We start from the raw sequence: 12,087 nt of genomic DNA, 5'->3' as shown, positions 1-12,087 counted from the left end.
ATACTGTATATATATATTTTTTTTTCCCATAATATATATATATATTTTTGTGCACGTGTATTTATATGTGCACCATGTTAAAAGTCAAGCAGCATGTGTTATTTACTAACTCTCACAGTTTCATCTTTTAACTGTATCCGTTTTGCAATGTTTGTGTATGTATGTGTTATTAACAATACCATTCATAAATGTTTGATAAATGTTAGTAGACCATTGTGGGAAGCAAAAGATTGTGGATATTGTCTTTGCATCTCTGTTTTTATTAATAAAAAGATAAGGTTAGGGGGGACTTTATTACAGTTTGTAATGTATGTTTTATCAGTGTGTGTAAAAGATATGAGCCACCTGGAGTAGAACATGTGAACAAGACTATGAAATTAAAAAAAAATACTTTTTGCAATGAAGAGACTTAGAGCAATTCCATGTGACTTTCAGGATACTCGGCTTTTCATAGATACAAAAGAACAGCTTCCAAGTAGTTAAGGGCATCAAAGCCAAAACTTAAAGAGTAACTCCACTTTTGTTGAGAAAAAAAACCTTCCCCTGTGGAAGATCGATGAACTTTGCAGGGATTTTAACAAACTTTGCTGCAGATTCCTTCCTTTTGTTATTCTGAAGGAATAGCTGTTTGTTTGTCTGTATCCATGTGTTAGGTGAATCTGTATGGGAGTGGTTCAACAATTCTAAAAGGAAAATGACATGGTCTGCATCTCTTTAGTCGTGATTTACCTTTGAGAGTATCTCACTAAAAATGTAAGTGTTGCAGGGGATGCCCAAAATCCGACTTTTATCTGAGGCCTCGTACACACGACCGAGTAACTCATTGGGCGAAACACATAATTTTTCTCGTCGAGTTCCTTGTTAGGCTTGTCGAGGAACTGGACAAGCTTGCTTTGCGTACACGCAGTCAAGACAAAATCTCCTCGTTCTCAAACGCGGAGACTACAACACATAGGACAGCAGGGGAAGTTCGATTCCACTTGCACAACTCTTGGGGCTGCTTTTGCTAATCTCATGTGTTTGCGTGGTAAGTAAAAGTTTGGTAAGAGACGATTTGCACTTTTCAGTCTGTTACAGCTTTAAAAATGTGTTCTCTCCATTACAAATGCTACTTTTACTCCCGTCTCATACTTTATTATGAGCATGCGCGGGTTCCTTAGGAACCAGCCTGACGAGTTCCTTAGGAACCAAGCCAATTTGACTCCCTTCGAGGAAAAAGAGAACTTGCTCTCTCTTTGGCTCGACGAGTTCCTCGACAGTTTCCTTGATGAAAAATGTACACACGACCAGTTTGATCGGCAAAAAAACTCTCCCACCAAGTTTCTTGATGGATTCTGCCGAGGAAACTGGCCGTGTGTACGAGGCCTCAGTGTAGACTTCTGGAAAAAAATTGGAGCCAATCCTACAAGCAGAAAAATTACATTTCTGGGGGGCATTCTGTACATCATCTAAACCTTTCCTGAAGTCGGAGTGACATCAGTAGTGTGCATTAAGACGGCCCTCATTCACTTCAAAGGAATTTCTCATGTTGCGCGACTTGGGGCGACACAAGTTGGATCCCAAGTCGCGGTAGTGTGCTCCGGCACTAAGTGAAAATTGAAACAAACAAAATTAACAATAAAAAACAATACTGAAGTCTGTGAAGGCAAAAGTTCAGAAGAATAAAGTCCCCATATCTTCTACCAAGTGTTCAATGTGTCCACAAAACCGGTGGCTCTCCAAAATCTATTGACTCCTTAATTATAAGTAGGTCAAAAACACTTTTCTCCAGGGATGAGTCATGTTCCACGTAGCCCATCCCCCCATAGTTAGAACACATCCCTAGGACACACTTAACCCCTTCAGCGCCTCCTACTTGTTAACCCCTTCACTGCCAGTGTAATTTTTACAGTAATCAGTGCATTTTTAAAGCACTGATAGCTGTATCAATGACAATGGTCCCAAAATGGCATTAACAGTGTCCAATGTGTCTGCCATAATGTCGCAGTCACGATAAAAATCGCTGATCTCTGCCATTACTAGTAAAAAAAATATTAATAAAAATGCCATAAAACGATCCCACATTCATCACGCTGTAACAGACAAAAAATCGCAAATCGTCTTTTACTAACACAAAATCAGCTAAAGCAGTCCAAAGGGTGGCGTCATCCGAATGGAACTTCCCCTTAATAGTGCCGTCGTACGTGTTGTACGTCACCGCGCTTTGCTAGAGCATTTTTTTTAACGATCGCGTGTAGGCAAGGCCGTTTTAATGATGAAGTTGAAAAAATAATCGTTTTTTCCAGAGCCTGAAAAACATCATTTTTTACCACCCAAAAAATGATCGTGTGTACGCGGCATAGCAATTAAAGAGGAGAGTAAAGCTGGCCATACATTATGCAATTTTCTTATTCAATTTCCTTTAGATGTACCTTCAATTACATAGCGTGAGGGCCTGATTGCATACAAATGTAAAGTGTTTAGGTTTGACTTCATTTTATATATTTTTTGGTAAATCTAAAGGAATTTTTTTTTAAGAAAGATGTATAATGTATGGCCAGCCAAAGTGGAGTAGAAACCCAACACAATATCCATTCAAGCTAACCTATAATGGACATCTAGTAGATATGGCATACTCATCCTTTGGGGGGAAATGATTTTGACCTTTTTGTTTTGATTTAGAATTTATATTTACTTGTATTAAAGGAACACTAAAGGTTCGTTTTTTATTAGATCAATTGATTGCTGTAAGCTAGAGCATTTAAATATCACTTACCTCGTTTTTCCTTTTGACCTCCAAAATACAGTAATCCAGGTTTGAAAATGCCATTTCCTGTCTCTCCTCTTCTTGCTTTCCACCAGCACCTGAGCCGGTTTGCATGGTGGAAAGCAGAATGTGCTCACCCCCTCCCTATGAAGATGTGAAGATGCTCTCTTATCCCTCACAGGCATGGAGGCTAAGCCTAATGGGAACTGTAGTTCCCATTAGGCCGTGATGTAGCAAGAATGAATGCGCACCGCAAACCAGGAAGTCGGTGAGAATAATGATTCAGGAGTGCTGGAGGTGAATAAAACACCTCGATTTCAACAGGTATCAAACTAGTTATAATGCAAAACATTACTTTTTACTTTATCAGCTACTGTCAGACTTTAATTTACGATGAAAATATTTTTGTCTTTACAACCCCTTTAATTTTCATCTTGAAGTATTTTGATTATATCACTTTCATTGGGCATTTTAGTTAGTTAGTGCTGATACTGATTCGTGGTGTTTAGGAGAACCAGAGATTGTGATTTTTATTAGCAGTTGGCCATTTTAGTTGTTAGATATTGTTAGTTTTGGGGTAATCACAGCACAGTTCTTTTAGTAAGTTGTATAGTTCTGCATTAACCACTGACGTCCTCCGCTTTGCGGGGGTATATCTGAATGATGCCTGCAGCTGCAGGCATCATTCAGATATCGACTTTTTCAGCCAGCGATTTCCTACACCATAAGAGTAATCATAGCGGCTTGTCAGCCGATTGATCGTTCTTACGGGCGGCAAGAGGGGACGACCCCCCTCCCGCAGCCCTCCGATGCTTTTACCGACTCACCTCTGCAATTAGTGAGTCGGAGAACGGATCCGCCGACCCCGGATGTTTACCATAGAGATTTTCAGCAGCCCAGATGGTTGCCAGAGTCTCTATGATCAACGGAGGCTGGGTGCGATGTTATGATGTCACTCCCGGCCTCTGCATTCAAACAAATGGCGGCGCCTCGGCTGTGAATCTGAGATCTTTTTTTTTATTATTATTATTATTTCAAGGTTTCCCAGCCTAGAGGTGAGATGTGGGGTTTTATTGACCCCATATCTCACTGTCCTGTCGTGCCATATTCCTATTACAAGGGATGTTTACATTCCTTGTAATAGGAATAAAAGTGATCAAATTTTGTGTGAAACTAAAAATTATTAAGTAAAATTAACAATACATATGGGCTAACTCTACTGTCTTGTTTTTTTTTTTTTAAAGCATGAAACAGTTTTTTCCCCCAAAAAACACGTTTTAAAAATTGCTGCGCAAATACGACATAAAACGTTGCAATGACCGCCATTGTATTCTCCAGGGTCTCTAAAAAAAACCGTATAAAATGTTTGGGGGTTCTATGTGATTTTCTAGCAATAAAAATATGATTGTTACATGTAGGAGAGAAATGTCAGAATTGGCCTGATTGGCAGGTGGTTAAATGCTATAGCAGGGCCCAACAAAGGGCCAAACCAAAACACAGGATAAATCTCTGAACTTGGAAGTCAGTCTTTTTGGCTAAAAAATCCCTAAGCCATGACATTAACTGCTATTGGCCCCTGCCACAGTAGCAAGGACAGGTTTCTGACAAGTTTTTCTGGTGCCATAGCTGGCCTAAGCTTAATAGCATAGCCATCATTATTGTGGCACAAACTTCTTGCTTATTGTTCAGTTTAGTTTCACATCTAAAACATGTTCTCTTGAGGATCCAATTCATTAAATTTCTTTTATCCAACAAAGACTATTTTTGCTCATAAGAAAAACATCAGTTCTGCCTAAAATTAACTATGCAGTGAGCCAGTTATGCGGCCTAAAATGGAATAATGATTAGTTACTTGTACATCTCGTAAAACAATGCTTTATTTTAGGAAAGGACTGAGTATCTTCTGATTGTGGTTATTCGGATGTAGCCATTCAAGAAAATATCAAATTGATTTAGCCATTTTCTGAAAAAGCGAATTGTCAAAAATTAGATTTTCCAAGCCAAAATGCTTTCAAGGAAACTCCAGCCAGCACAGACTCTGCCAGTAAACCTACATAATATCTACATTTTTAACTTCCCTAAGTTCCTCTTATTGAGAGATAAAAGTCCATCTAAATAGTTTTTAAGTTTAAATAGAATAGGAAACTGGCACATTGTGTAAAAGGGCTGTAAGGGCAAATCCTTCCAAGAACTCTGGGCCAGATTCACAGCGGAGATACGACGGAGTATCTATGCGACTAATTCATAGAATCAGTTACGCATAGATAGCCCTTAGATCCGACAGGTGTAATTGTTTTACACTGTCGGATCTTAGGATGCAATGCCGCGGCCGCCGCTGGGTGGAGTTTGCGTCGTATTTCAGCGTCGGGTATGCAAATTAGCAGTTACGGCGATTCACGCCGTTTTTTCGCGTTCAGTACGTCGTCGCTAGTCTAGTTTCCCGTCGCAATTTTAGTCGTCGTTTTACCTGCCCTAACTTTACACAGCACACGTATGTGCTGTATAAAGTATGGCCGTCGTTCCCGCATCAAAATTTAAAAAAAAATAATTCTTGCGTAAGACGTCCGGGAATACGAAAGTACGCTACGCACGTCGCCGTTCAAAAAAATGACGTCACTTCGCGCAAAGCACGGCGGGAATTTTAAAACAGAGCATGCGCAGTAGGTCCGGCGCGGGAGCGCGCCTAATTTAAATGGCACACGCTCCTTTGAATTACACGGGCTTACACCGGAGGCCGCCGGTGTAAGTTTTCACGCAAGTGCTTGGTGAATCAGGCACTTGCGATGAAAACTTGCGGCGGTGTAACATGTCTACGATACGTTACGCCGCCGCGATTCTACGTGAATCTGGCCCTCTGTGTTTAACTTGGGTCTACAGCTGTGGACATCTTTAATCTGTGCTGGAGCTCCTCTTCATTCCTATTAGTGCCAAGCTTTATTGGACAATGATGCGTTATATGACTGTCACACCCAACAGTCACTATGAAATGCCAAGATTCCCAAAGTGACCTTGCCAGAAATGCCACAATTACCCCAGCAACCTAACACAATGACCAAAGCACAGAAACAGGAGAGATTCGAACAGAGGGGAGGAAACACTCTACCCCTTCAACAACTGACTTTTTTTATTTGGGTACTGTAGGTTGTTAACCTTCAAGCTGAGGTAGAAGAGTACATTCCCTGGTAAGCAGTGCATAGACATGAGATGATAGCTGCAATGATCTATTCTGATGATGACAGGCAGATCCAAACTATCCGACAACCAGACAAGTAAGAGAACCTGCCCCAATGACTGTCCACCAAAGCAAATGAAGGTTATGTCTCCCTGATTTTTTCCCCTGCTTCCCGTTCCTTATGCATTGACTTGAACCTGGTTGATCAGCAGAGCCAACCTCGTAGGTTTATGGAGGGCTTTGAAAATGCCCTCTACAGACTATGGGAAATTTTACTTTCTGCAGATATGGTGCATCCGATCATGAAAATTGCAAATAGGTATTCACATCATAATAAAGGAGTACAGTTTAAAAATTCACTTCAATAGCCAAATCAATTGGGCAATTGGGCAGCAGATAGTCATTTGGGAAAAGGGTTTTGTGATTTTTCCTTGGAGCTCCAAAAGACTGCCCTTTGCAGCAAAGATCCTGTAACATTCCTAGTAAAATCCCATCTATTAAAAATATATCAAATAGGAAAAAGCAATAGAAATGTTTACATTTGCACAAGTGAAGAATTTCACTAACGTGCTTATGATTATTTAACGTAGTAAGAAATAAATGTAATAAGCAATGAACAGCTCTGTGGCTTCGTTCTTTCCAGATTTGTAGTTTGGACTTATAACCTACATGGTCCTCTTATCGTATACCTTCTTGTGCCTACAAAAGCCCAAATTCCATATTTATTGCTCACAAAGAAAAAAAATAGAAGCCTCCACATTAGAGACTTCCAGAGAAGGACTATCAAAGTCAATAACATGGCCCAGTGCAGGGACCACCTGCTGAAGCATTACTTTTCTGACTGATGCAGCCCTGCTAGAATTGTGCATAATAACCAACAGCAATTTTGCAGTTTTGGATTAATATCATCCGTGAACCATACAGCAACAGTTTTGGCCTGTAACTCTCCCACACCCCGATCTGTTTGTATTTAACCTGCCCAAACCTGCAGCAGATGTTGTGTACTTCATGGGAACATGGACTGGTGAGCACCTTTGTGGACCCGTTCTAATGCCGCGTACACACGGTCGTAATTTCTGACAAGAAAAGTTCAATGTGAGCTTTTGGTCGGAAATTACAACCGTGTGTAGGCTCCATCGGAATTTCCGACAACAAAAATTTGAGAGCTGGTTTGAGAGCTGGTTCAAATCGTCTGTATGCAATTCCGACGCACCAAAAACCATGCATGCTCGGAATCAAGCAGAAGAGCCAAACTGCCAATTGAACGTCATTAACCCCCTTGGCAGTATTCCCGAGTCTGACTCGGGGTTAACTTTTTGTGCTGCGATCGGTAACCCCGAGTCAGACTCGGGCTCACCTCGCAGCATTCACAGGTAGGGTTTACTTACCTTGTCCCTGGATCCTGCGATGCTGCCGCGCTGTGTGAGCGAGCGGTGTCCTCCTCGCTTGATTCACAGTACCTGGGTGTCGCCGATCTCCGTTCCCTGCGACGTTACGACGCATGGGGGCGGAGAACGGCGCCAAATTCAAAAAAGTAAACAAACACATTACATAAAGTAGACTGTAATCTTATAGATTACAGTACTGTATGTAAAAAATGCACACCCCCCTTGTCCCTAGTGGTCTGCCCAGTGTCCTACATGTTCTTTTATATAATAAAAACGGTTCTTTCTGCCTGCAAACTGTAGATTGTCCATAGCAACCAAAAGTGTCCCTTTATGTCAAAAATGGTTTTAGAGCAGCTAGAAAACAGCGATAATAAATTATAATCACTTGCAGAATTGTGCGATAGCAATTTGTGGGGAAATTCGTCATAAAAAAAAAAAAGTAATGACAGCGACAATTCTGCAACTGAGCAAATTTCAGTGATTTTGAGTTGATTACATTATTGAATAATTTTTATTATAATTATATTATTATTTGTTATAATTATTTATAATTATTTATTATATTATAATTTTGCTTTTAAAAAAATTCATACCCGGGATGCCTACTAGACTCTTGTTTGGTCAGATTTAAATGAGTTATTCCTAAGAATTGCAGGCCTACAGTATAAAACGCCAAATTTCCTTGCAAAATAATTGTACCGCTTTTGGTACGTAATTCCAGACAGAATCATACCGCCAGGGAGGTTAATCTCGGCTCGTCATACGTCTTGTACGTCACCGCGTTCTTGACGGTCGGAATTTTGTGTGACCATGTGTATGCAACACAAGTTTGAGCCAACAGTCTGTCAGAAAAAAATCTACGGTTTTCTTGTCGAAATTTTCGTTCGTGTGTACGCGGCTTTAAGCTAAAAATGGCTCCTCATAAGCCCCATATTATTTTTTTTATTTTTTTTTTTTACACAGAAAAAAAAAAGAAAGTGAAAATTTTTTAAAATTTTAAAAGCAAAAGCAACAGAATACAAATGACAATTAAATATGCACAAAATAAATACAAAAAATATCCTAAAAGCACCCAAAAAAATCTAATCCTCTAAATAAAGAAGTAGAATTTTTTTTTCCAAGCAAATTTCACCTAAGTAGTTCAATGAACAAAATTGAGAGTTTCCGCTTCGGTGAATGTTTGCCGCAAGCAAAATCGGCAATTTCACGGCAAAATCAATTTTGCCGAAATTACTCCACTCATCCCTAATTATTATGGTAATGAGGCTGCTGAAATGCCATTGGCTAAAATCTCTTCACAAGGCATGACAGGAAGGGAGGGAAAGCACCAGAAAGGTATAAACGAAAGTTTGTTCTATCACTGTGGATGGACACCTAGACCATATTTTTTATTCACAGTCAATTAGGTCTTCTGAATTTTTTTTATGTTTTCGATCAGATCTAAATTCTTTCCAGTCAATTTGCTCATTATTATCTCCAGATGTTTTGTGACATGATTAGAGTTTTCCTTTAAATGGATTCAGTTTGTTTGTGTCATTGAACATATATAACACCGTCGTGTGATCAAGAGATTGTATTTTAGTGTTAAAGGGCCAGTCCACCCAGTAATAGTATAGCCCAGGGATATGCAATTAGCAGACCTCCAGATGTTGCAAAACTACAAGTCCCATCATGCCTCTGCCTCTGGGTGTCATGCTTCTGGCTGTCAGAGTCTTCATATGCCTCATAAGACTTGTAGTTCTGCAACAGCTGGAGGTCCGCTAATTGCATATCCCTGGTATAGCCTATAGGGGGTGCTTGGTGGGCTGGGTAAGCCCCTAGCTTCAAATGCTGTATGTCTTGGACATTTTAACAGTATATCTCATTGCTATAATTTCTAACTGTGCTTCTGTACATCTGAGGCCGCGTACAGATGAGCGGACCTGTCCGATGAAAACGGTCCGCGGACCGTTTTCATCGGACATGTCTGCTCGGTCGATTTTGGTCTGATGGTTGTACATACCATCAAACCAAAATCCCCGCGGACAGAATACGTGGTGACGTGACGGCGACGTGACGGCGAAGATGACGCGGCGACGTGCGCGAACCCGGAAGTTCAATGCTTCCACGCATGCGTCGAATCACTTCGACGTCATGCATGGGTTCTCGGGCCAGCGAAAATGTCCGATGAGTCATACTGACCATCGGACATGTCCGGCGGACATGGTTCCAGCGGACATGTTTCTTAGCATGCTAAGAAACAGTTGTCCGCTGGAAACCTGTCCGGTCGGCCGGAAAATTGTCCGGTCGGCCCTACACACGACCGAACATGTCCGCGGGAACTGCTCTGAAGGACCAGTTTCAGCGGACATGTTCGGTCGTGTGTACGAGGCCTGAGAGTTTCCCATCTCCTATTATGCGTTCAAGCATCTCCTATTAAATTCTCTATTTTATAAAATAATAAAAATAAAATCAAAACAGGATGGATGGAAATCTCTGATAATGGCTACAACAGATCCAAGAACTGAAGTGCAAATATCACTCCATTTCAGACCCTTTAGGTATAGAAAATTGTGGCTACATCAGGAAGTGGTTGGATAGCAGAAGCTTGTATCTCTCGAAAAGAACAAACATTTATCTTACTGTCTACAGGACAGGTAAATGTTCAGTAAATTATTTTACAGAATGCCTCTTACTGAGTTTGATTATCGTAAATATTTTTTTTCCCCAAGTTGTTGAGCCTAAATTTTTTTGGGAAATGTTTACTAATTGTTGTTTTCTTACAGGATTGTTATCAACGCATCTACAAACCTTATGTCCACGCAGAGTTTGGGAATTGTGTTTGGGCCAACTCTTCTGAGACCAGAAAGTGATACAGGAAGCATGGCCGTCTGCATGGTGTATCAAAACCAAATTGTAGAACTTCTGATAACAAAATTTGAAGACATTTTCTGCTAAGTTTTGCACTTAAAGCTCAAATCTGGTCATAGAAAAAAAAAAAAAAAAATATATATATATATATATATATATATATATATATATACACACGCACACACATTCCCTTTAAATTCCTCCCACCTCCAGCTAATCTCTAGTTGTGTTTTGCAGAAGTTCAGATTTCCTGAAACTATGGTCACTTGACAGCCGGGATCCTAATGGTCCTAATGGAGTCCTCAGAAGGTCTTCTAGTCCTAGAGTGACACTAAATACTTTTTAATTTACATTTATTATCTCTTCCATTTCTGTATATGGATGATGACACTGTATCTATTTTAATAAAAAAAAACATCTAAGTACCTTTTACCTAATCGACATATAGTTGTCACATGACCCAGATCTTTCCCAGCCTGTCTGCAGGTAAACATAGGCAGAATGAGCTTCTAGTACTCTCCTGCTGGTCACATGTTCAAAAAATAAATAAAAAAAACAGCCTTTGGGATACAGAGTAAAAATAAATATATATTATTAATATTCTGGTTTAAATTGTCATACACATATATATTTGAAATCAAATGTTATTTATTTTGTGGAAATAACATGGTGTGGGTGGATTTCTGCCAGTCACAGGCTGTGTCACACCCCTCCAGCCTGTGTCTTAGAATATGAGGGAGGTGAAGCCACTATTAATCTACATGTAATATCCTGCCCCCATTGTGTTTACCTGGTTAGTGGGCATGGAGAAGGAAGGAGGGAGTGGGCTGTCATTTACCACTGTTTATATGCCCACATGTGTGACTCTATAGTCACATGGGCTGCTCAGATGTGATAGGGAGAAAATGCTCAACAAAGAAACTCACTGAAAACTGAGCATGTGTAGAGCTGCCACCACAGCTGCAAAATCCCTAGCTGATTTGGGGTCATGGACAGAAGGGGGAGAAAGAGAGCAGCAGGATCAATCAGGTTTTTTGTAGATTACAGTAAATGAATCTCATAGTGACTGAGTGAGTATAAACAGCATGAAATACATTATTTATTAATGATGTGGGTTTAGTGACACTTTTAAGGGAATGCATCATGATGGCATAACATGAGGGGCAGTAACAATATCAGTTGGAGAACAGCTATGGGTCACTAATCTGGTGTTGAAGAGTCATGTGAAAGTGCATTCAGGTAAATGATTCTGAGTCTTATACCCCCTACACACGATCGGGATTCCCGGCGGTAAAAAGTCCGCCGGGATTCCTGGGGGGAAAACCGAGAACATGCTCGGTCACTTTGCTCGTGTACACACCAGAGGTTTTCCCGTCGGGAAAACTGCGGTGAGAGCTTTGGCCGGGAATTTCGGCCATGTGCATGCCCCACCGCAGTGTTTCCCATAGGGAAACTGCCAGGAAAAAGACGACCGGGAATCGCGGCAGGAAAAAAGAGAACATGTTCTCATTTTTCCTGCCGCGATTCCTGGCGGTTTTCCTGTCGGGAAAACTGCCATGGAGCTTACACACGGACAGCTTTCCCGATGGGAAACTGATCGTGTGTACGAGGCATTAGAAGCTTTGTTTTTGTTAATGCAGAGTGGCTAGGTGGGTTGGAAAAGTATTTTTTTCTTCTTTTTTGACCAGAGTTCAGTTTTAACAGATGTTGTATATTTCATCTTTGTGTATAATTACATCTTTAAAAAAAAAATGAAATGACATACACATTATAGTTTGTAAATGCTTTGTCATGTTATTGAACCTTGCATTTGTTTTTGTGCTTAAATTAATTTGGTTATGTTTCCTATTTTTTCTTATAAGTAAAACTCAAGACAATGTTCAGAAAATATACAGTAGCTTGAATTGTAATTAAGAAGCAATGTTTTCTAT

The 12,087-nt window shown here is 40.3% G+C and overlaps 1 protein-coding gene across 1 annotated transcript in view; it reads left to right on the top strand.

Annotated features, from left to right (window-relative positions):
• The window catches only part of ARHGAP15 (Rho GTPase activating protein 15), a 721,117-nt gene extending 710,375 nt beyond the window's left edge, over positions 1-10,742 (top strand). Inside the window, exon 13 of the mRNA XM_040358038.1 lies at positions 10,072-10,742. Within this exon, the coding sequence (XP_040213972.1) occupies positions 10,072-10,243 (172 nt within the window). The 3' untranslated portion in view covers positions 10,244-10,742. The remainder of the gene's footprint in view (positions 1-10,071) is intronic.
• The last annotated feature ends 1,345 nt before the right edge of the window (positions 10,743-12,087 follow it).

This window comes from Rana temporaria, chromosome 6 (assembly GCF_905171775.1).
Source record: "Rana temporaria chromosome 6, aRanTem1.1, whole genome shotgun sequence".
NCBI lineage: Eukaryota > Metazoa > Chordata > Amphibia > Anura > Ranidae > Rana > Rana temporaria.
This window is presented reverse-complemented; position numbering and strand designations above follow the sequence as displayed.